The sequence below is a fragment of the Sorghum bicolor genome, chromosome 10, assembly GCF_000003195.3.
Source record: "Sorghum bicolor cultivar BTx623 chromosome 10, Sorghum_bicolor_NCBIv3, whole genome shotgun sequence".
Taxonomy (NCBI): domain Eukaryota; kingdom Viridiplantae; phylum Streptophyta; class Magnoliopsida; order Poales; family Poaceae; genus Sorghum; species Sorghum bicolor.
In genome coordinates, this window is record NC_012879.2 from 60,863,672 (window position 1) to 60,886,286 (window position 22,615).

The following is a 22,615-nucleotide window of genomic DNA, read 5'->3' on the forward strand; positions in this document are numbered from 1 at the left end:
ATCCAATGTAGCCATTTTTATAGCACAAAAAACTCTTTGTATTGTTTTTTCTCGAACACGCAGGAGAGCTGCGTATCATTTAAGAAGATAAACTCTTTGTATTGTTAGACTAATTGTTAGTCAAAGATTATGAAATTTAAATCTTAAAATATGCATGTGCCTTATACTTTAGGGATAAAGATAGTAGCACGTAATAAGTCTGTAACATATATACTAGGTAGCGACAATAGCAATGTAACCAATAGACATGATTAAACACAAGATTAGGACACACGGTGCACATATTGATTGTTCGTAGATTGAGGTAGTGCTTGGTCCGGAGGTAGTGAGAGCACGCTGGTGTAGTGCAGGCACGGGCCACAGGCGAGTACATGTGCCTCATCCTGCCCATGCAGAAGTTCTGCGATGAATCTGTTTGGTTCAGTTAATCTTTCTCTCATTTTCCACAGACAGTAAACATGCATATTGATGTTAAATGTTTTTGGCAGCAGGCAACAACCATGGCGGAGTTCGCTCTTGGGTTGACCAAGACGGCGGTGGAGGGGACGCTGAGCTTGATCAAGTCGACGGCAGAGGAGGAGGCGAAGCTCAAGGAGAAGGTACAGAACGACCTGGTGTTCATCACTGGCGAGTTCGAGATGATGCAGTCCTTCCTCCATGTCGCCAACAGGGAGCACGTAGGCCGTGGGAATGATGAGTTGTCGCTGGCCTGGGTGAGGCAGCTTCGCAACCTGGCCTTTGATGTTGAGGACTGCGTCGAGTTTGTTGCTCACCTTGACAACAAGTCTCCACACTGGGGGTGGCTGCGGCGTGTGTGGCACACATTCAACTGCGGCGCTTCGCCACTGCCCCTAGATGTGGCGGTGGCTGAGATCAAGCAGCTCAAGGCCAGGGTGGAGGACGTGAGCCAGAGGAACACTCGTTACATCGATCCTCAGCCGCCGCCGCTGCCGACGACGACGACGACAACAGGCCGCAGAAGCCTGCGGTCACTGTTGTCATGACGACACCGGCCGTAGAGCAGCAGCCGCCGGATAATGCCACCACCTATCAATCGTCAGCAGCATTCTACGTCCTACGTGATGCGTGGGAGGCTACTGGCAAGTGGTGCAGCAACATGTGTAACCTCCAACAAGAGTTGCTGATCGCCCCTGAAGGTGAAAATGATGATGACCTTCGCGTTATCTCCGTTTGGGGAAGCAGCAGCAGTACAGGAGGAGGAGGAGGTGGTGCCGCTGTTCTTGGGACGGCCTCCATCTTCAGGAAGGCCTATCGTGACCCAAAAATCTGCGAAAATTTCAAAATCCGTGCTTGGGTGAAGCTGAGGCATCCTTTCAACCACGATGAGTTTGTGAAGAGCTTGCTGGCTCAATTCTCTGTGAGCTCTCACCAAGCAAACACAGGTGTGGATTTCAGTTGGACAAGGATGAAATCAGCAGAGGTTATGGAAGCTGACAACCAGCTCATGAAAGCTAAGCTCATGGTGCAAAGGTTTCTGGTTGTCTTGGAAGATGTTTTCACATTGGAAGAGTGGGATGTGATCAGAATGTACCTGCCTGACAGTAAGAACGGTAGCCGGATAGTCGTGTCGACGCCACAATTAGGGATTGCCCTTATTATGTGCACAGGAGAGCCATACCAAGTTTCGGAGCTCAGGAAGTTCCCCGGTGATAACCAATTTCTTTGTGCCTTCTTCAAAAACAAGGTAAACCACAAATTCCGGATCCGAAGCAATGTATAGCTAGTCATAAGTACAGCTAGCTCCCTAATCTATATCCTTAATTACATACATAGTATTCCGCATATATGCACACCTACTCTTTTTATTCAACACATGTATTGCTTTGGACAAGGCATGTGGTCACATCTACAGATCGATCCTATGCTTTTTGCCATCTTGCATTTATATATATGACGGTCCTTTTTTAGACACTATACCTAGAGTTGAGGAGGACCTCACAAGCTCATCCTAAGCTAGAGTAGTTTTTTACATTTAAATCCAACAAAAATTTGTTGTGATGAATTGAAAATATATTTCTGTTACAGTTCTTAATATGTGAGTTTCATCTACTTATTTTATTTTTTCTGATGGTTAAAGCAAGTTTGATATTCCCTCTGTCCCAAAATAAGTGATGTTTTAGGTTTGTTCTAAATTAAACCATTTCAAGTTTGATTAAATTTATGAAAAAAGTCTATATAACCCCTAACTATTTATGGCGGACTACTTCATCCCTTAAACTATAAAATCGGATTTTCTACCCCCTGAGCTTTCTAAAACCGGTCAAATAACCCCTCATGCGGTTTTGGATGGTGGTTTTGCCACAATGATGGCGGTTTGTATTTTTCTTTTTTATTTATTTCCACCACTGAATCTTTGAAAAATCATAGTAAATCATAGAAAAAATATAAAATGAAAAAAGTTCAATCTTTTTGACTTCACATGAGTAGATCTATAGAGTAAACATATAAATATGGTTGCTTTAGTACATTTTTTGCTATAGCTTTAAATATATGTTTTTTTTGTAAATAATTGAAATAATTCATAGCTGCATCTTCTATAGTCCAATTGTGGTAATTTTTTATGGTGGGCTAATTATTGTATGCTGAAACTGTAGTAAAATTTCATACTAATTGAACATATATAATTTAGTTATAAATTTATTTAGGTTTATGCTTGTTAAATCTATACTTTATCTATAACTAAGTTATACATAATCCAATGAGTATGAACTTTTACTATAGTTCAAGCATACAATAATTAGCCCGCCTATCATAAAAAATTCACCATAATTGGACCGTAGAAGCTGCAGCTATGAATTATTCTAATTAATTACTCGAAAAACATAGATATAAAGCTACAACAAAAAATTGTACTAAAGCATACTATATTATATGCTCAATGTGTAGATATACTCATGCGGAGTCCAATGAAATTAAATTTTATTTTTTATGATTTTTTTATAATTTACTATAATTTTTGAAAGATTCAGCAAAAATAAATAAGTAAAAAAGACAAAACCACCGCCACTATAGCAAAAACACCATCCAAAACCACTTGGAGAGGGAGGTAGTTTATTTGTTTGGTTTTGGGAAAGTTCACAAAATCTAGTTTTGTAGTTTAGGAGGTGAAGTTGGGGTGGGTGGGGAGGGGGGTACGTAGACTTTTCCCCAAAAATTATATAAAAAAGTAGTAGTGCTTGTGATACCAAATAAGTATTATTAGACTTACTATAAAAGGTATTTTTATACTCTAGCTATTCGGTCATAACTATTGTCAAGCTTTGAATAGTTTGACTTAAGACTAATCTAAAATATTACTTATTCTGGGATGGAAAAAATATGTCTGAAATGTTAAGTTTTCTATATACGGGCATGAGCTAATACATTATCATTGACTTTTCAAATAAACCTGTCAAAATTTGAAAATGTGTACGGCATGCATTCTAGAGCAATACATTGAAAGGGAATAATGGGTTTGATGGATTGTCCCCCCATTTCTTTATCTATTTCTTTGTTCCATCGTAAGATGTTAATACAACCTAGCTATCTGAGGGTAAGACACTATTTCCTTGCTTAAGATGTTTAACTTTTATTGCTGATTGGATAGATCAGGTAAGTTTGTTAGTTTTGTTAATTTTTACATCATCTCAATGTTAAACTCTTTGTTTCAAATGGGACCGATCATCATCATCAGGGGGTGGACACGAGATTATTTTATTGGTTTAATTACTGGCAAGGACACAAGTGAATATGGCCTTGTTTAGTTCCTTCTCGAAATGTTTTCGCGACACGGTAGCACTTTTGTTTCTTTGTGATAATTATTGTCCAATTATGGACTAACTACGCTCAAAAGATTTGTCTCGTAAATTTCGATCAAACTGTACAATTAGTTTTTATTTTTATTTATTTAATACTCCATGCATATATCTAAAGATTCGATGTGACAGAAAATCTTAAAAAGTTTTTAGATTTTGGGTGGAAGTAAACAAGGCCTATGTAAACTGCGGATACTAGGGGCCCCCCACCCAAAATTTTTTCATCCATCCTATCGAATCTTTGGACACATGCATATAACACTAAATGTAGATAAAAAAATAAATTAATTACACAGTTTAGTTAAAAACCACGAGATAAATCTTTTAAGCCTAGTTAGTTTATAATTAGCCTTAAGTGCTACTGTAACCCACATGTGCTAATGACAGATTAATTATGCTTAATAGATTTATCTTGCAGTTTTCAGACGAGCTATATATATTTTTTTATTAATTTTAAAAAACCTCTACCGACATTCTTCCGACACATTCGATGTGACATCCAAAAAATTTAATGTGCCATCTAAACAGGGCCTAGGCCGAATCGGAACCCCGAACCCCGTCCTTGACCCTGAGCGCCTCCGCGCCGCCGCCGGCCACCGCGTCCTCCCTCCCCGCCTCTCCCTCCCCCTCCATCTCCTCCGCCATCCCCTCCCTCTCCCCTTGTGCCCACTCCCTGTTCGCTCCTGCACCGCCGCCGGTGACGATGCCGACCGGCCGCCACCGCCACCTCCCCCGCAGGGTTGGAGCCGTTCAAGAGCTCGGCGCCACCCGTGTGGATTGACCCAATGCTAGAAGAGTTCGCCATCACACTTCAGGTTGCTCCTTTGGCGACAGCTGCTCCGGGCACGGCGGATCCACCTCCATCGTCACCTATGTAGGCCGTGCCTCCTCAGACTGGGCCTGTTGTTGTGGTCACGACGGCACCCATGGCGAACTCTACACCGCCGATGGACGGTCTGATGGAAGACCAAGCCACGTCTGGCCTCGACGACGCGACGCCCATGTTGGGTGAGGCCGTCGCCTCGCCACAGCCATCGACGTTGGAGTCGGCACTGCTGGCGTCTCCACGCGAGGGCCAGCTCGGCGTCGTGACTGGGGACGAGGCACCAACGTCACGCGAGGCCGCTCGGCGCCTTGTAAGGTTTCTTGACGAGGTGTGAGTCGAGTGGGAGCCACCTTGATCGCCTCCCCACCTCGGCAAAGGACGCCTGTCAAGAGACCTTTGCCTATCCGGCCCACGAGCAGTCGGAATAGAGGGCCTGGACGCGCTGTTCCCAGCGTTCAGCTGGCGCGCGTGCGAGCTCTTCCGGAAAGACTCGTAGGACGCGGCGTCGAGCGTTTTTTGGTTACCCCTTTTTATGTAATATCGATCAACGAAACTTTCTGCTAGGTCGGTCCAGCTGTTGACTACCTAGCGCGCTTGATGCGCGTTTGTTGTACTGTAAACTCTTTTTTCTTAATACAATGATATGCAGACCTCCTGCGTATTCAAGAAAAAAAATTACTGGCAAACATGATAGCTATTTATGTATTGTATGTAACTGGATGGCATATAACTTATCAAATCGGTTTCTTGCTTGCAGACGAAAGGGGTATGGGTGAATTTTACCGCCAATTGCGACACCAGGGGGGTGATATCCGTGTGGGGGCCTGATGATGATGACAAATCAAACCTCGTCGATATATTGCACAAGGGCTTAATAAACGGCTGGTTCAAAAATTTTGAAGGGGTTTCTGATGCTGCTGAGGAAGCAGATCACGTCGGTATGTTGCGCAAGGGCATAAGAAACAGGATGAGAAAACTTGTTAAAGTGGATGTGGACCGTGAGCTGGGCAGGTTGCTCAGTGTGGAATTTGAGCGGCACAGCTGGGGCGACATGGAATTTGAGCGGCACAGCTGGGTTGATGTACCCAGCCCGTTCGATTTCAAAGTCTTTGCGCAACGCTTATTTCTGAATTTTTATTCGGATGACATTCGAGCCAATGAAATCATGGAGGTTGGTAGCAAGGGATCAGAGGCAGGCCTAATTCAGCGGTGTTGCAGGTTTCTGTTTGAAGAGGATTGCCTCATCGTCATTAACGGTCTGCAGTCCAGGGATGACTGGGACCAGATAGAACGTACCTTGTTACTATCATCCAATAAGGCTACTACGGCTAAAGCTTGTATCATTGTCATCACAAATGAAGAAACCGTGGCCACATATTGTGTGAAGGATCACAAACATCAAGCGTTCAACGTCAAAGATTTGATGGCGGACACATCCATTTCGAGCTTGGTAAATAAGGTAATAATACTAACAGTAGTAGTAGTATATATATGTTATGCCTCGCTTAATTTCCACACCCCTTCATCATCAAGGGTATGAAATTTGCATTTTATTGCTTGCAGGGTTCTTGGCACTATGGAATTAGAGGCATCAAGGGTCGCTTGTTCTATGACAGAAGGAAAGATGCACTAGAGTGGACCGATAAATTTAAAAATGTTGGCGGTAATAATCCAGATGAAGGAAAAGACGAGGAGGAATTTGGTGTGTTCACAATGAGTGAGGATGCAATGGATATCCATTTATTACAAGGTATCCTTAGACATGCCTACTATGTTGCATTTCCACAAATTAAATGGCGTAGCTGGGTGGACGTGCCAAGAAAACCGTTTGATTTGATGGACTTCTCCTGGCGCTTACTTCTAGATTTTTATTCTGATGATCCTCAAGCCAAGGAAGCTATAGCAGTTGGTCTGATGGAAGGCACTATTATTGACCCGATTGAAAAGTGCTGTGAGTTTATTCGTAACGAAAAATGTCTGGTTGTCATCAATGATCTGAGGTCCGAACAAGACTGGGATTCCATCAAGGACACCTTCTTGTCCGACTCCGAGCATATTCAAAGCATTATCATCGTTAGTTCATTATTAATTGATAATACTTACTGTAGCCCTAAGGTGCTGCGGCTGGGTACCCAACAGGGTTTTGGAGATATTTACAAAAAGGTATGGTTAGTAATACATATTCAGCATCAAACTCGCATGTTATCCTTGTTGTCCAACATTATGAAAGACAATATGCACAGGCCCTAATTCTATAGTACTCGCAGGAATACGACTGTATATTTTATACGGAAAGAAGCCAAAAGGCACTGAGATGGAGCGAGAAATTTAAACCCGTCGGGCGTGAGATGGAGGTGATGTTCCTTGCCTTTGACGTCGTAAATAATGGCGTGAACTCGGTATGGGGGATTGCCGGTGTTGGCAAATCATCTGTCGCCAGGACAGTTTATTACAACCAAATGCTTGATTCAGCAGGACCTAAGACATCATTGTTCGACTCATCCAGTGATACTTTATTCGAAGCATTTGGTTGGGTGGACGTCGCTCCGAGTTGTCAGTTCAATTTGACTGAATTTGCCTGGCACTTACTTCTCGATCTCTGTTCTGATGATCCTCAAGCCAAGGAAATTGCAGCAGTTAGTATGGTGGAAGAAGGCTGCCAAGTCCCAATTCGAGAGTGCTGTAAGATTCTTCAAGAAATAAGATGCCTGGTTGTCATCGATGGCCTGCACTCCACGCAAGACTGGGATTTGATCAAAGCCACCTTCTTATCCAAGCCTATTAAAAGCACTATTGTTGTCATCACCATTGAAGAAAAAGTTGCAATGCATTGTGTGGAAAATGACAAGTCCCGAGTAACAAACATCAGACGCCTCGAAGCTGATGTGGCCCTAAGTCTCTTGGAAAAGGTGTGTTATTTACATACGGATCCATTTTTTTTTCCATGCATAGTACTCCGCAATTAAGCATTGATTGAGCAGTATTTTTAATCTCTGTTCATTTATTTATGCATGTTTGTGTTCAAAAAAATTAATTATGCATACTAACAATACATATTCAGCATCAAACTCTCATATTATCCTTGTTGTCCAACATTATGAAAGACAATGCACAGCTCACTCTGTATGCAGTCTAATTGATTCCATATGTGCCCCCAAAGATTTTGACACCCTTGCTATATGTTAAACAAAACCAAAGATCTTCATATATCCTAGTAGTTGTTTAAAATAAACCCTGCTGTTGCATTAGCTCATTATTGCATTACTTCCTCCCGAAACAAAACTTAATGCTGTATCTAAGGTGACGATTTGACTCATTGCATTAGACCATTATTAGTTCTCAGGGAAAAAATAGACTTTGCCTAAAGTGATAACCCTGGCAGTTAAACCTTGAATTTCCTATCGGTTATGAAATCAACTTTTGTCTTAAATATAACTTTCTTTCAGCTCAAGTTCAAATTTTAATGCTCAAAGTAGATGATTTACAAATTGCATGTAGATAGCTTCGGAAGACAAGGGATTAACTTCTGAAGAGATGGCACTATTGAGAACTATTATTGTCCCCAAGTGTGGCGGGCTGCCCAAAGTAATATCTGTCGTAGGTGAAGGGTTCAGATCACGCAGATGGTGGTGGGATTATCTGAGCTACAACTTTATGGGCACACTGGAGACGGAACCAGAACTCCGGCCTCTGTTCTCTTGGATGAAGTCATACTTTGATGATTGCTCAGATTCACTCAAGCCATGTATCTTCTACCTGTCAATCTTTTCTGCAGAGAAGAACATCAGGCGGCAGCGTTTGCTGTGGCGGTGGATCGCAGAGGGTTACTGCAGGGACACTTCCGATGGTAGAACTTGTGAAGACAACTGGGAAAATTTTGTCTCTGAGCTCGTTAGCTTGAGCATAGTCCAGGAGTCAACAAGCAATAATAAGGTGTTTTATCAAATCAATGGCTTCTTCCATGAGTACATCATCTCACGGCCAATGGAAGACAACCTTGTGTTTGCATTGGAGGGGCATTGCAGCCTCAACTCGACACGTGGTGGACAGCACCTGACCATAAGGAGCAGCTGGGACAGAAGAGACAGGATTGTGTACGAGAGCATCGATTTTTCACGGCTACGGTCCTTGACTGTTTTTGGGGAGTGGGAGTCATTCTTCATCTGTAGCAGCAAGAATGTGAATAGGATGAGACTCCTTCGGGTGCTGGATCTTGAGGACGCTCAAGGTGTGACTAATCAAGACCTTGAGCAGATTGCCAAGCTACTGACTCGACTCAAGTTTCTGTCCCTACGGGGATGTACAGAGGTTACTAGTCTGCCAAGTTCAATGGGTGGTCTGAGGCAGCTGCAGACCCTGGATATCAGACACACTTCCATAGCAACATTCCCACCAGTTATCACCAAGCTACAGAAGCTACGGTACATTCGTGCTGGCACAACTGAAGTATGGGACTGCGAAGATCTCCTGCCAGCCGCAGACGGTGAGGACAGGGCATCATCGTCATCATCAGCAACACCAGCAGAAGGCAACAACAGGCCACGTACTTTGGTATCCAGCTTCTTGTCCAAGTTTATCAGACGTGGCGATGGACCTGCTGCAGCTGGTGTTACCTTTCCTGCAGATATTGGAAATCTGTCTGTCTTGCATACTCTTGGCGTTGTCAAGGTCAGTCATGCTCAATGTGGTAGTAAGGCCATATTCCAGGAGCTCAAGAAGCTTACGCAATTGCGCAAGCTCGGCGTGTCTGGCGTCAACAAGGGAAACATCAAGGAGTTGTGTTGTGCCATTTCTGGTCATGTCCATCTCAAATCTCTGTCAGTGGAGCTCGACAAGGATTATGGCAACATGGATGACATCAACCAGCTAGTCTGGATCAGGATCGGGCAGCTTGGCTTTAGGCGAAAGCTCAAGCTTGATATGACTATAGCAAAGCCAGAGGAGTTTCCAAACCCTAGTCATCAAGATGCAGATGCAGATACGATATTTTTCATACATCATCTTCGGATCAGGCCGATCCAAGGCGGTGACCTCCACATTGGCCGCAGCTGGAGAGACACCCAGGTTGTGGAGATTCAGTGCAGCTCCGTATTGTTACATATAAAGTTTGATGATCTGGGCCTTTTTGAGTGGAGAGTTGGGTTGCTCAAGGTCCACTTCTCCGGGGGATCACAGTCATCCTTGCACATTTCTGGGCTAAGTAATCTGGACAATCTCAACGAATTGTGGCTCAAGGGACACACCGACGCGCACAGGCAATACATGCAGCAACAAATTGACCACATGGAGCTGCGGCGGCCGGACCAGAAGAGACCGGTGTTGAAGTTTTTCCTGTCCTGATAAATCAATAAATAACTGAACCAATTCTGTCAAACCAACAACTTGTACAAGAAGCTTTCTGCTTGCTGCTTCTTTCTTCATAAAAAATAGTGTTATTAGTTTTCGTTCCGCGATCAGACGCTTTAGTAACATTGTAGTATTATATTTGGTTCCCTGACTACAAGTGCTGCATATGATGATGTTTCACCACCGCCTTGCCTTGTTAAGCCAGATGGTGTGACTAGAAATCTTTCACCTCCTTCTCAACTCATTCATGCACTGTGCTTCTACTCCAGCAGTACCCTCTTGGAAGTTGGAACTCATCTGGGGCACCAAAGAGAGGGAGCAACTACTCAGCACAAACCTTCTTTGGCACTGGTGGTGTGTTAGACAAGGTGAACGCAGGAGAAAACCAGAGGAAATTGCTTTTGTCGATCAAACACGGACTGATGAGTTTATGAAAAACCGTATTTCTGCCCCCAAGATTGTAATAAAGTAGCTCATGCCCTAGCAGGAACTGGTTGTAATTGTGCTGAAAATTCTGCTCTGATGTGGGATAGCACGCCAGGAGTCAACAAGGACTGGTGGCGAGCGATTCTGTTGTATCTATGGTCTAATGGAATTCGGAATCTAATCTAAGCTAAAAAACACACACACAATAGCACACCCAGGCGTGGGGTTAATGCGGCCCCCCGCACCCAAGTTTGCTCTGAATGACCAAACCAGTGTTCAATACCAAACTGATCGTACAGACACAGTGTAACTCGTCCAAAAAAGCAGACAGCATTACCAAGTTCATTCATAAATCAGTTTCCATTAGGAATTAATAACTTTGAACAGGAGAGTTCAACAAAATCTGGTTTCCTTATACAACAACATAACAGGCCAGAGATCGGCATCCCTGCACAATAATATCTGTCCAGTCTACACTAGGTAACAGCAACAAGCTTGCAGAATCTTACATTGCGCTGCAAGCATGAAAAATAATGTTACACATACACTTGCCAATCTCGGTACCTCTTTTGCAGGCAAAAAATGGCAGGCACACTGGAACAGGGGCTGTGTGCCACTTGAGTCTCTACTGTTCAAGATCAATCAATCTTCAGTCAAATTAGCTGTAGACAAATATCTGGTTGGGTTATTCGACTTTACATCTTTTGTATGGCATGAATCCCCTTATCGGTTGGTCTCTGCTGCCGCTGCTCGGCTTCACTCTTACGAAGGCCGAATTCACGCTGGGTTTCAGCTCAACACTTGGACCTGACTCAACTGGCCCAAGTGACTCCTTGACAACTTTGCAGTTGGTAGGGGTGGTTGTATGAGCATTGCCCACGCAATCTGAACTAGATTCAACTGATGGGCTTTTGCTGGTATCACTCTCACTGGCACCTTCGTTATGCAGCCCTGTACCAAACCCTCTTGGATGGTTGGCCGGGAAACCATAGTAAGGCCACCATATATGAAGAGGGGAAATCCTAGCATCCCCCGACTCATACATATGAACAGGGAAAGATTGGAATGGAAGAATCCATCCATTATGGGAAGGGTATGCTGCCACACCTCCGACTGCTGCAACACCTCCGACCAAGGATGCTTGCAGCATTTCTTGTGTAGAAGAATGAGAGTCTTTCTCTCCAGCTCCAGCTGCCCCATCCGAGGAACAAACTTTCTTTGGGTCTGGGATGATAACTGTCTTCCCAAAAAGCTTCAAACTGGTTTCTTGGACTCGTGATGAATCTTCTTCAGACAACTCACCGTCACTGTTGTCCTGCTTTAATTCCTGTAATCAAAACATACCAGACCACATAAGCAAACATGCTCACTTGTCAGATTAGCCCATTTGAAAAGATTATCAATGTGATAAATGTCCTCTTTACCTGACGGCATTGATCATCTTCTATTTGCTGAGTGGGTATAGTTTCCTCCCCATTCACTACCTCAGCGACATTATCCCCCTCATCCGATGACGCAGGGGATGTACACCCCGTTGACGGGTTTGATACTGATGATCCAAAAGCATCTGATTGCATTGCAGATAACACCGACACAGGCGAACCATTCTCTTGATCAGAACCAGATGATGATGAAATAGGAGCATTCTTCGGTTCGCCAATTGGACGATTTGCAATGGTGGAGTCAGCACACTTGCGAGGGTATGGGTGCAGTGGTTTTCTCTTTGGCCTAGGGGGTGGGATCTCAATTGCATTACTTGCCCCAGGTTCACGCACCACCTGCACAGTTAGCAACTTAGCATGAGAAATAGGAGAGAGGAATCAGTAGTTCAGAGTTAGCTGCTAGAAAATCTCACTGTACAAGCACATGTAAATGGTATACTAATTAAACAAGGGCACATGAGGGTTAAGCACCTTGGAGAAAAACTTCTGAGCATGGCTCCGAATCTGGACAGCAGTCTTTGTGCCAATGTGTTCTAATAAATGACAGTTCGGACAAATCAGAAAATTATAATCACCAATGGGCTATAATGTTAAGGTCACATATGAAGTCTGCACGCACCTTGTATCTGGCGCCAAGACCGACCATAAAGCTTCAGTGCCTCCAGGAACTTCCCATGCTCTTCTTCTGTCCACTTCTCTCGCTGTTTCGTGATCGTGTAAGGCTTCCGAGCCTATTTGAATCAAGGCAGGTGTTCATCAGGCATGGTGAATTGGTGACAGTGCTATAGGATAGCCCGCGCTCACACAGAAAAGAACCAACTAGCATTTGCATACTGATGTGAAAAGTGGGACAAGAAATGGGTACCTTGACAGGGTACCCATCCGTCCCCTCCTTGGGTTGCATTGCATCATCCACCAGGGGAGATTGGACAGCATCCGGCGGCAGCCTTTTGTCAATTGGCAAACCACCTCTTTCCTACAGGGAACAACAGGAAACAAATATTAGTGCTTGTCTTACAACAAGTCAAAGTCACGCTAGATTTTACCATGCAAAAACGTCCAGATTTGAGTGCTTCTGATCCCTCAAATGACACCGACTTAAGAGTTGAGACATGTAAAAGAGGTGGTAAACTGGTAACAATAGGATAGGATAGGATGGGTCATGGGTGGGAAACTGTTGAAGCTAGACTTGTCTATTGGTTTATAATGACTCACTGATGGATTAAATGGAAGATAAGTTACCATAGTAAAAAAGGGAAATGGGTACAACAAACTACCATAAGTGGTAAACACCCATTATTATTATTTTTCCGAATTAGGCACCTATACCTGTGTGCCAGATATCTTTAATCAATGTAGTATGCTAGTATTGGCCATCTCGTTCTAGAACCCTCTACGGATACCATGATTGGCGTGGAACCCAAACCCGAAGGAGAAGCATCTAGAAACAGCACATTTTTTTAAGAGGGCGATAAAATACTGACATTAAAAAACAATTTTTTTTTTCCAAAAATCCACATGGGAAACATTTATTTAGAAAGGAAATCTGAAACCCAATCGCCCCCCTCCCAAAAAAAAGCACCGCTCCTATTTGTTCATTCACCACGCTGAAAAAAAAAAGGAAAGGAGATTTACACACAGTTCTAGCGAAGTTGCCAACACCGACAGGAAAGAATCAGGCCAAGTGGGGGAAAGGCAGAAAGATGTTCACCTGGACCTGCGCCATGGACGCCATGAGGCGGGCCCGGAGCTCAAATCTCCGGTTACCCTTGCTTCCCCTTGGCAGGCTCGTGCGCACGGAGGAGAGCCCAGCGCGGGCGCAACAGAAACCGGAGGTCGAGGTCGTGGAAATTCGCGGCCGGGATCGCCAAGGAGGCACTAAAAATCGCCTCTTGGCCAGCCAGAAAACAAACTCAGCAGGAAAAGGGGGAGAAATGGAAAAGTCGGCCGGCGCAGGGAGGAAGACGCGGCGGAGAGGAACCGGAGGAGCCTCACCAGCAAGGAAAGCGGAAGGAAATGGGAACGGAAATGGCGAGAGAGAGAGAGAGAGAGAGGGGAGGAATGGAATGAGATTTTTGGGTGGGGGCGGGACAGGGGAGGGGAGGGGAGGGGAGGGGAGGGGAGGCGGGCCACGTCGGGCGCGGGACCCACTTGTCAGGACCGGAATTTTCCAGAAGGCCCAGGGATCTAGTGGCTGGGGAGGCTCCAGGAGGGGAAGGGCCCACCTCGGCTCTCTCCGGATATTTTCCGCTCTGGCCCCCTCCGTGGGTCCCTTCTTCCCATATCCGGACTTCCGGAGGGTGGTTGGTTATCTCATTCTCACCTCTTCTTCTTCTTCTAATAATAGTAATACGGTTTATTAGCATGAGAAATTACAGCGAAATTAATTAATCCATTTCCTTAAAAAATGCAACACAGTGGTGATTTACTACCGAAAAATTTAAAATAAATTTCTTCAGATCAAATCAGTATAAATATAGACATTCTATATATATATATATATAGGAGTACATTATAATATTTTTTTGGATAAACCTTACCCAAGTTATTATTATCATTATTAGACAAGGAAAAAAAAAGAAACAAAGCACGAGTGAGTGAGTGGCCCTTCCCGCTTGTCCAGCCACGTTCCTACTTGTGGCCACAAGAAATTCTCTCAAGAGCATTTTATATTTGCATTTCTACTAGTCTTCTTAGGGGAAAAAATACAATAGTACGTGTGCAGAGAATGGAATGGAAAAGAAAAAGCGAATATCCGTGGCGGCAAAAGCGTGGCCACAAGTATCTCCGTCCGCCTTTTTCGCGGCCACGTCACGCCACCGGTCGACACGTGTCCACCCCGCCACCCAATCAATCGGCCAGAAAGATCTGCGCGGGAGGGGCGGCGGGGCCCACACCACACCACACCACACCACCCACCTTGACCTTGTGTTACGTTACGCTGCCAAAGCATCCCTGGCCACATGTTGTTTTCCCCCACCCCTCTTTTGTGCCTTTTTTTTCTTTTTCTTTTTATTACTCCATACTACTGGTAGTAGTACTAGCAAGCAAGCCTGTCTGGCTGTCTCTCTTTTCTTTACTAGCTTTCAGAGTGATGTGAGCTAATCTCCATTAATAATTAGCCCATTTATCAAATGGAGCTGCCATCCACTGTAGCATAGCAAACTCTTCGTTCCCTTTAATTCTTCTTTTTTCACTCAAGCCATATGAATATATTTTTTTTTCTTCAAAACCAAATCAGGCAAGAGAGTGATTAATTATTAGGTATAATAGTTGATTTATTTGAGATGCGAGAAGTAGATAAATCTGGACTGGACCATATAATATAACTGAGCAATAACGACTTCAATGGGTCAAGCAACAATACAACTAAAGCCATACAGATATATATATATATATATATATATGCTTATTAGAGATAATGATGTGTGCCATTCTAGTAAAGGTCTATTGGAATGGGTGACAACTGATTCTTGTGAAATTCTTTCGTGATTTCGGCAAAGTCTGTTCACTTGACCTTATCAGTCAGCAATATTTTTCTCTCACAACAATCAGCGAACAATATTTTCTAGTACCATTCCTTATCAACCAAATGAAAAGAAACATTGTGCAAACTGACCTTAATGCAACCAAAATCTGACTAGAATTGCAGTGTCCGATTTATCAGCTGCTCGGGATATCTTGGACCATTTATCCGAAACATGTACTACTATGCATGATAGCCACCTCGCTCGTGACGCACTTGCACCAGAGATTTTGCTGACAAATTTGTGGACGCAAGCACGACAGGTTGCAAACCGCAGTTCACATAAACAGGAAAAAAAAAACTCCATCCTGTCTGGAAGTTTTTGACGTACACAAAAAACAAGAAAATGAGTGTACATAGAGTGTGGTCCATTAGTCCAGGGGATAATCAAGAATATCCAACCCCACACCGGAGGATTGGTTTCAAAGGCACACACACGTATACACGTCACTAGGCTTGGTAGGTGCATGATCCAGCTATATTTAAATAAAAGCGTTGTTCAGTTCAGTTTGAGATTTTACTATCCTAGAATCCTATTGGGAACGAACATGCAGAACCCAAGTTTTATTACTATACAATAATAATTTTTATTATACATTTAGATATTGTGTGTCTGTCTAAATACATAATAAAAATAATATATCTAGAAAAGTTAAAAAAAAATATCTTACTATTTTAGAATGCAGGGAGGATATAGGTGGCGCACACATTAATTTACTAGTTACTATGTTGGCAAAATATTTAGTATAAATCACATCTTCGGTGCAATCCATGAAAACCCCATTAAAAACATACTTAGGAGTTTTCAAAAAAAAATTGAAACTATGCACATCAATAGTGCATCTCTAGATGTTCATTGTCACAAAATTTGAGATTCAAACTCGCATTACCAAAATTCATATAAAAATAGCAAATTTTATTTGCATGCTAGAGGACAAAATTCCATGATTTTTATCCTCTAGTGCAATATGCAAATAAAATTTATTATTTTCATATAAATTTTTGCTAAATGAGTTTGAATCTCAAATTTTATAACAATGCTCGTCTACAGATGCACTATTGGTATGCATAGTTTTATTTTTTTAAAACACTTAAGTATGCTTTTGCAAAGCGTTTTTACTATTGCACCGGAGATATAGGGTTCCTTTGGTTGGGCTTTTGAACCTGCTTTTGCTTTTGTAAAAGCCAAAAGCCAACCAAAGGGTCCAAAAGCCACAAGTGCTTTTGCCCAAAAGCAGCTTTTCTCGTAGTACAAATCCAAAAGCACCTCACCTCCTGCTTTCACTGACTTTTGGGATCCGTTCAGTTTTTTTTTCCAAAAAGCCACGAGTGACCAACCAAATGACTTTTGGGTTTCTCAAAGCCCACATCCCACAGCAGCTTTTCAAAAGCTCAAAGCTCACAGTAGCTTTTTCAAAAGTCACAGCCCAACCAAACACACCCATAGTTTGCACTGAATATTTTACCTACTATGTCAAACTTGTTTTTCCCCATGCCACCCACTAGATGGCAGACACGACAAGGTGAATTGTGCTATTTTTTGGGTTTTCTTATGTTGGGTCAGGTTTACTCTAGGTTCTAGATCAAAAAGTGATGTATGGATCCTTTTTAGCAGCTTAGAATGGCTAGAATGGTCTATAAATAGATCTAGCGACACATATTTCCTCCGTCTCAAAATAAGTGCACTTCTAGTAGAACTATGGTGAAAATAACAATGCTAGTGGAAAATTATAAATATAACCCTAAAAAGATGCAATGATTGCACTTTGAGAAGAGAGAAAATAGAAAAAGACAAATAGAGTCATATTGTCTTATATGTAGATGTACACTTATTTTAGGAAAAAAATTTAAACTCTATGAGTGCACTTATTATGGGACGGAGGGAGTAAGTGATATGATGGGAAGGCATCAAGCAAGAGCAAGCAAATTAAGAAGCCCCACATCATCTCCATGGTGACTCGAGGGGCTCTCGGCAACCATCGCCTAGGGCGTCTAGGCCGCCCCTCTAATGAGGCTTTAGATCCTCACCCTCCATGCTAGATTCGATATCTAGCATCGAGCCCTGGTGATTCTCATCTTTGGATAGCGCAATAGGCCCCAAAGTCACTGAGAGGTCGCTCCCCCTTCGCCTACCACACTGTGGTAGGTCAGGTGGCTAAGGGGCGCCACCGCACTTCGAACTGCCTAGATTCCAATGGATCAGGGGGCTAGCACGAGGACGAGGACACATCTATAGCTTAGAACCCCTTCGACGCATAGTGCCTACCTGCACATATGTCTACGTGGACCCTCCCTTTGGGAGCTTTCCAACCTATCAGGTTCCTGCATCTGGGCCTAGGGTCCAGCCTCGTAGGTGCTTGTAAAGGCTTGGGCGAGACCTCAATACAGTGGTAGTTCTAGATGAAAGCCTTGCTCGGCTACTAGTCAACGCCAATGGTGATGGCAATCCCAGACATCATGTCCCTCCTTGGTGGCGTCACTGAAGAATCTCTCATGTGGGCATGCTATCGTCTTCCTGTGGGGATCGTTGCCATTCATTCCTTGTCGTGTCGCCAGTCCATATCGGAGTTCCTTGTTGTGCTTATGTGCTTCTCGTTCATCCTTTGTAATGGTTGTCTACCATAGCATCATTGGGGTCATCTTGGTAGATGTTTTTGTCGTCGTTTGTTTTGCTCACTCTTTATGGATGTTTTGCTATCGACATCATGTTAGTTCCCATGGCATATGATTTGCCCCGAGGTTTTCTAGGCCTCTCCTATGGCAGATGCTTTGTCGCCATTGTAGTTCAGCTTTTGTGGCGGATGCTTTGCCCTAGCATCACTTTGGTGTTAGTGGATTAATTTGCTGTTGAGATCGCATTAGTTCCTATGGCGGATGCTTTGTCGCCGAGGTTGTATGGGTCTCCCTCTAGCAGATGCTTTGCTGCCAACTGTGTTGCCTTAATTGGGTGGATGCTTTGCCACCATGATTTTGATTTTTCTTTAGGCAATTGTTTGTGTCGATGTCTTCTATTTTCACAGGATCAGCTAGTTTTCTTGGGTATTGTAGCTGAGGGATCACGCCCGCTGCTTTTCCTTGTTGTTTGTTTTAAGTTATCTACCACTGTCGGGGGTTCATAGCCTGCGCTATGAGGTCCCCCTCATAGTTGAGTCTGTGACTCCATTCTTCTTAATGAAACACATACTAAGGAATCTCAAAGCATGTTCTCAAAAAAAGGATGACAAGGCAGAGCCATAATAAGATAAATTCTAGCTGTCAAACAGTGATTGGTTTGGAACCTTCAGCTTTTCACAATCTAAAAATCCATAAGATGCTCTTTTTAGAAACCCTATATTAAACAAATGGACCGAGCATATACAAATGGAATTGCACTTATAGTCTATCTAGTCGGTCATTTAGATATATCTATTGCATATGAAGAACTGGAGTTTCAAGCTAATGGTGACTATGAATCCTATACATGAAGATAAAATAACTCAATAATTCTCTAAATTAAGTACCAATGCAACAAGAAGGTCTAATCTTGTTAGACGTCACCTTGGGAAACAAAAGCATTCTAGGTCCATTTGAAATATAGAGGAAAAATACATATCCAATTCCTATAAGGGCCATTCAAACAAAAGAATGTTTTCAACAATTTGTACGAATTAGAGCATTCTAAAAAAATTGAAAGAAACTAAACATAAGCTCGATCTAGTGATAAAAATGGAAAGGGGAGAATTTCACCACCAAAAAAAGTATTTCATTATATATATGGTTGTTTTGAACAATAAAAATAATATACTAGAGTAAATCTGGAGCCTCTTAAAAATATATTCTTCACCTCCAATCCATGTTGCTGATAATGTTGGAGCGCACCGACATCAAAGACCACTCTCAAATTATCCACAGCATCAGGCCCAAAGCAGCGCATGATCCTGATGAGTTTGCAACCATTGTGAGATAAAAATCCAGTGAACCGGTGGCACAAAGATACATATGGGAAACACGACCATCCACACCAATCGCATCAACCCAACAAATAAGCCCGATGTGAAGGACTCTTGTTTTAATGCCTAGATAGGAGTATTTGCAAAAAAAAAAGCACTAGAAGAAAAGAAACAAGATCCTGCAATGATCGGCAATTTTTTTTTCATAACTACTATGAATAATAAACTAGATAATGTATGTAGGATCCCTCTGCTCTTTTCTCACCGCTGGTGAGGCTGCTGCCGTACAGGGAGGAGTTGTGGAACCGTGATGGTGACGGTCTGCCACGGTCACGAACTCGCCTCAAGAGTGGAGTTGCATTGGGTACCGGACATGTTTGATGTTTCCACTTCCTTGGAAAGGAAATACGTAGTGCAAAAATATCAAGCACCTTTATTAATTAAAGTAGTAGTAGGAGGAGTATCAAATTGGGTCTCGTTTACTTCCACCTAAAAACCCAAAATTTTTAAAATTCTCCGTCACATCGAATCTTTAGACGTATGCATGGAGTATTAAATATAAACAAAAATAAAAGCTAATTGCATAGTTTGGTCGGAATTGACGAGACGAATCTTCACCAAACCACACACAGCACAGCACAGCACAGCAACAGTTGGTCCCGCGCCCTTTTCCGCCACCTCACCTCCTCCACGTACGTACGTGGCCCCACTACAAATCGCTCAAAAGAAAGATCCCCCTACCTTTGATTTAAAAGTCCTTTTGAAAAAGGATTGGATTTTTTTTTTTAAAACGGTAGGCAGGAGTTCTGTCGAGCTTATATTGAGACAAGGTTTGGATTAAACATTAAGAATATAAATCATCAGTAACTTTTAAAATTTTGAGCTTACGAATTATATGAATAAATTTATCTTAAATATTTTCCTAAATTATAAAAGTATACATATATTATCTTTTTTTAAATATAAAAATAAGAAATCAAAGTTATGTTTTAGAAAAGGTGTCACCACAGATAAGAGATCAAAGCTGTCCTAGCAAAATGCTCACCATATATCAGCTTTTGTAAATGTTTTGTTTTTAAACACCTTTTGTAAATGTTTGTACTCTGATACGGAGCAAATATTTTGTTAGCCCGGACCGTTCCATCTCTCTGTATACTCCCTGCTCCCTCCGTCGTGGGAACCAAAAAAAAGAGTAATTCTAGCACTCATGCATGTGTTGTTATAATTCTACTTTATGAACAAATATACTACTGTATGCAATAAAGTACACAGAGCTTATAGGTGCGTAATTATCTGCTTGCGTTTATTTAATGACCAGTTGGAGTAGGAGTAGAAAGATTCTTAGGCCTTGTTTAGTTCACCCAAAATCCAAAAAATTTTAAGATTTTCTGTCACATCGAATCTTGTGGCACATGCATGTAGCATTAAATATATATAAAAATAAAAACTAATTACACAGTTTGCCTGTAAATCGTGAGGTGAATCTTTAAAACTAGTTACTTCATGATTGAATAATATTTATCAAATAAAAACAAAAATGCTACAACATCAAAATCTAAAAACTTTTTGATCTCAACAAAGCCTTACTAACGAAACTTGAATCTATCTGAAGTAGACTGGACCCAATTCATAGGTCACATGATTAGGTTAGTGGCTGCCTGATAGTCACATGATTAGGTTAGTGGCTGCCTGATAGTACCGACATGCATACCTGGATGCATTGAGAATGAGGTTGAGTGCCAGGAAATGTCACGAGGCATCTCCACCACAAAAAAGATACTCCTGGATCGAGCTAACTGCCACCACAGATATATTATATATACTAGCTAGGATCCGGTTAGGATCCATTAGAAAATACTAACAGATGTGTACTGTTCATTGGATCCATTACTGTTAAACATAACGGGTACGCACTATTAATTGGAACCGTTACTATTTAGCGTAACGGGTGTACTGCTCACTGGAGGATAACGGTTACACTGTTCACTGGATCCAATCCGTTAGTGTTGTACTTAACGGGTGTATTGTTCATAGGATCCGTTACTGTTCTACTTAACGGATGTACTGTTCTTAAGATCCGTTACTGTTAATGTACAGTAAATTGTGAGAGAGACAGTGGTATACAATTATAAGGGTAAGGAATAGATAATCTATATAATTTATAAAAAAAAACAGGGCATGAAATCAGAGCCACATGTCATCATCTACTATTTTTAATTCCCTTTTTGTTTTCTATATATAGGCCTTGTTTAGTTCACCCCGAAATCCAAAAAGTTTTCAAGATTCCCTGTCACATCGAATCTTGCGGCACATGCATGAAGCATTAAATATAGACGAAAACAAAAACTAATCACAAAGTTTGACTGTAAATCACGAGACGAATCTTTTGACTCTAGTTAGTCTATGATTGGACAATATTTACCACAAACAAACGAAAGTGCTACAGTTTCGAAAAACTTTTCAGTTTTCGGAACTAAACAGGGCCATAATATATATAGTTTTGACCTTTTGCCGCTGGGGACTTGTGGAGCATGCTATCCTAGCTGTAGCTGTAGGAATGCTGGCTAGTCGTTTCTAGACGCTTCTGATCCGTCGTCCCATGCGCCAAGTTTCGTGGCCATGGCCACCCACCCACAATTCTTTTGCTTTGCTGCTCCCACCCAACAGTATTAAGTATTTGTATTTTTGTCCTTATGAAAAATATTTCTCATATTACTAAATCCAGATATGACAAACTCATATCACTTGAACTAAAAGATCATACAAAATACATTTGACTCTTTAGTTCCTCAGTGAATTGCTAAAAATAAATATCAAACACACTTTGAACACAATAGAAGTTCAGGTTTTACAGTAGTATGTCCTAAATTAACTAACACACAATTTTGATTAATTGCTGTCAAAAATTTGCAAAAGAAAGTCCACTGATCAACTACGTTCACCATTTCGCAGACAGTGTATTCTAACATTTTTACAAGAGCGATCCTTTTTTTCAATGTTGCCACCTTCCTTGTTTTGTAGGTAGAGTCCCAGCCTTCTAATCTAAAATTCTGCATCACCCGTGCATACGGCACTTATATAATAATGTTTATAATATACGTACATCAACATTGTGTTACCTGTTAAAGCTCAACATGTATATATTATACATTAAAAAATTGGTACTAGATGTTTAAGTTGGCATGGTTCTCTGTTGCGTGTTAGTAGTTCGGTCGATATTGTTACTTGGTCAGCAATCAGTTATCAACCACAAGCCCAAAGTCATTGCCAATCTCAATCGGCTATGCCACCAACTACGTACTACA

The 22,615-nt window shown here is 42.2% G+C and overlaps 2 protein-coding genes across 5 annotated transcripts; one reads left to right on the forward strand and one right to left on the reverse strand.

Moving 5' to 3' along the window:
* On the forward strand, nt 496-10,669 carry LOC8066385. The gene is made up of 6 exons (XM_021449939.1): nt 496-972; nt 999-1,705; nt 5,399-6,100; nt 6,205-6,804; nt 6,909-7,550; nt 8,140-10,669. The coding sequence occupies exons 1-6, from the start codon at nt 501-503 to the stop codon at nt 9,979-9,981; spliced, it is 4,965 nt and encodes a 1,654-aa protein (XP_021305614.1). The 5' UTR covers nt 496-500; the 3' UTR covers nt 9,982-10,669.
* On the reverse strand, nt 10,759-13,929 carry LOC110431210. 4 transcript variants are annotated; one of them, XM_021449955.1, is made up of 7 exons: nt 13,567-13,897; nt 12,902-13,462; nt 12,721-12,831; nt 12,475-12,586; nt 12,327-12,388; nt 11,838-12,191; nt 10,759-11,740 (listed from the first exon to the last, which is right to left on the reverse strand). In XM_021449955.1, exons 2-7 carry the CDS (start codon nt 12,902-12,904, stop codon nt 11,099-11,101), a joined length of 1,284 nt encoding a protein of 427 aa, XP_021305630.1. In that variant the 5' UTR covers nt 12,905-13,462; nt 13,567-13,897; the 3' UTR covers nt 10,759-11,098. The 4 variants fall into 4 exon arrangements, with proteins under 4 accessions (XP_021305630.1, XP_021305629.1, XP_021305631.1 ...); XM_021449954.1 differs by having other exon boundaries at nt 12,690-12,831; XM_021449956.1 differs by lacking the exon at nt 12,902-13,462 and having other exon boundaries at nt 12,690-12,831.

What these genes read in the sequence shown, in the direction of transcription:
- LOC8066385 (XM_021449939.1), top strand. Translation starts at nt 501, where the DNA reads ATGGCGGAGTTCGCTCTTGGGTTGACCAAGACGGCGGTGGAGGGGACG. An exon ending in TTGGAGATATTTACAAAAAG is followed by an intron (nt 6,805 to 6,908) that starts GTATGGTTAGTA and finishes TAGTACTCGCAG; the next exon opens with GAATACGACTGTATATTTTA. An exon ending in CCCTAAGTCTCTTGGAAAAG is followed by an intron (nt 7,551 to 8,139) that starts GTGTGTTATTTA and finishes AATTGCATGTAG; the next exon opens with ATAGCTTCGGAAGACAAGGG.
- LOC110431210 (XM_021449954.1), bottom strand. Translation starts at nt 12,969, where the DNA reads ATGTCTCAACTCTTAAGTCGGTGTCATTTGAGGGATCAGAAGCACTCA. An exon ending in AATCTGGACGTTTTTGCATG is followed by an intron (nt 12,832 to 12,901) that starts GTAAAATCTAGC and finishes TGTTCCCTGTAG; the next exon opens with GAAAGAGGTGGTTTGCCAAT. An exon ending in GTCTTGGCGCCAGATACAAG is followed by an intron (nt 12,389 to 12,474) that starts GTGCGTGCAGAC and finishes GTCATTTATTAG; the next exon opens with AACACATTGGCACAAAGACT.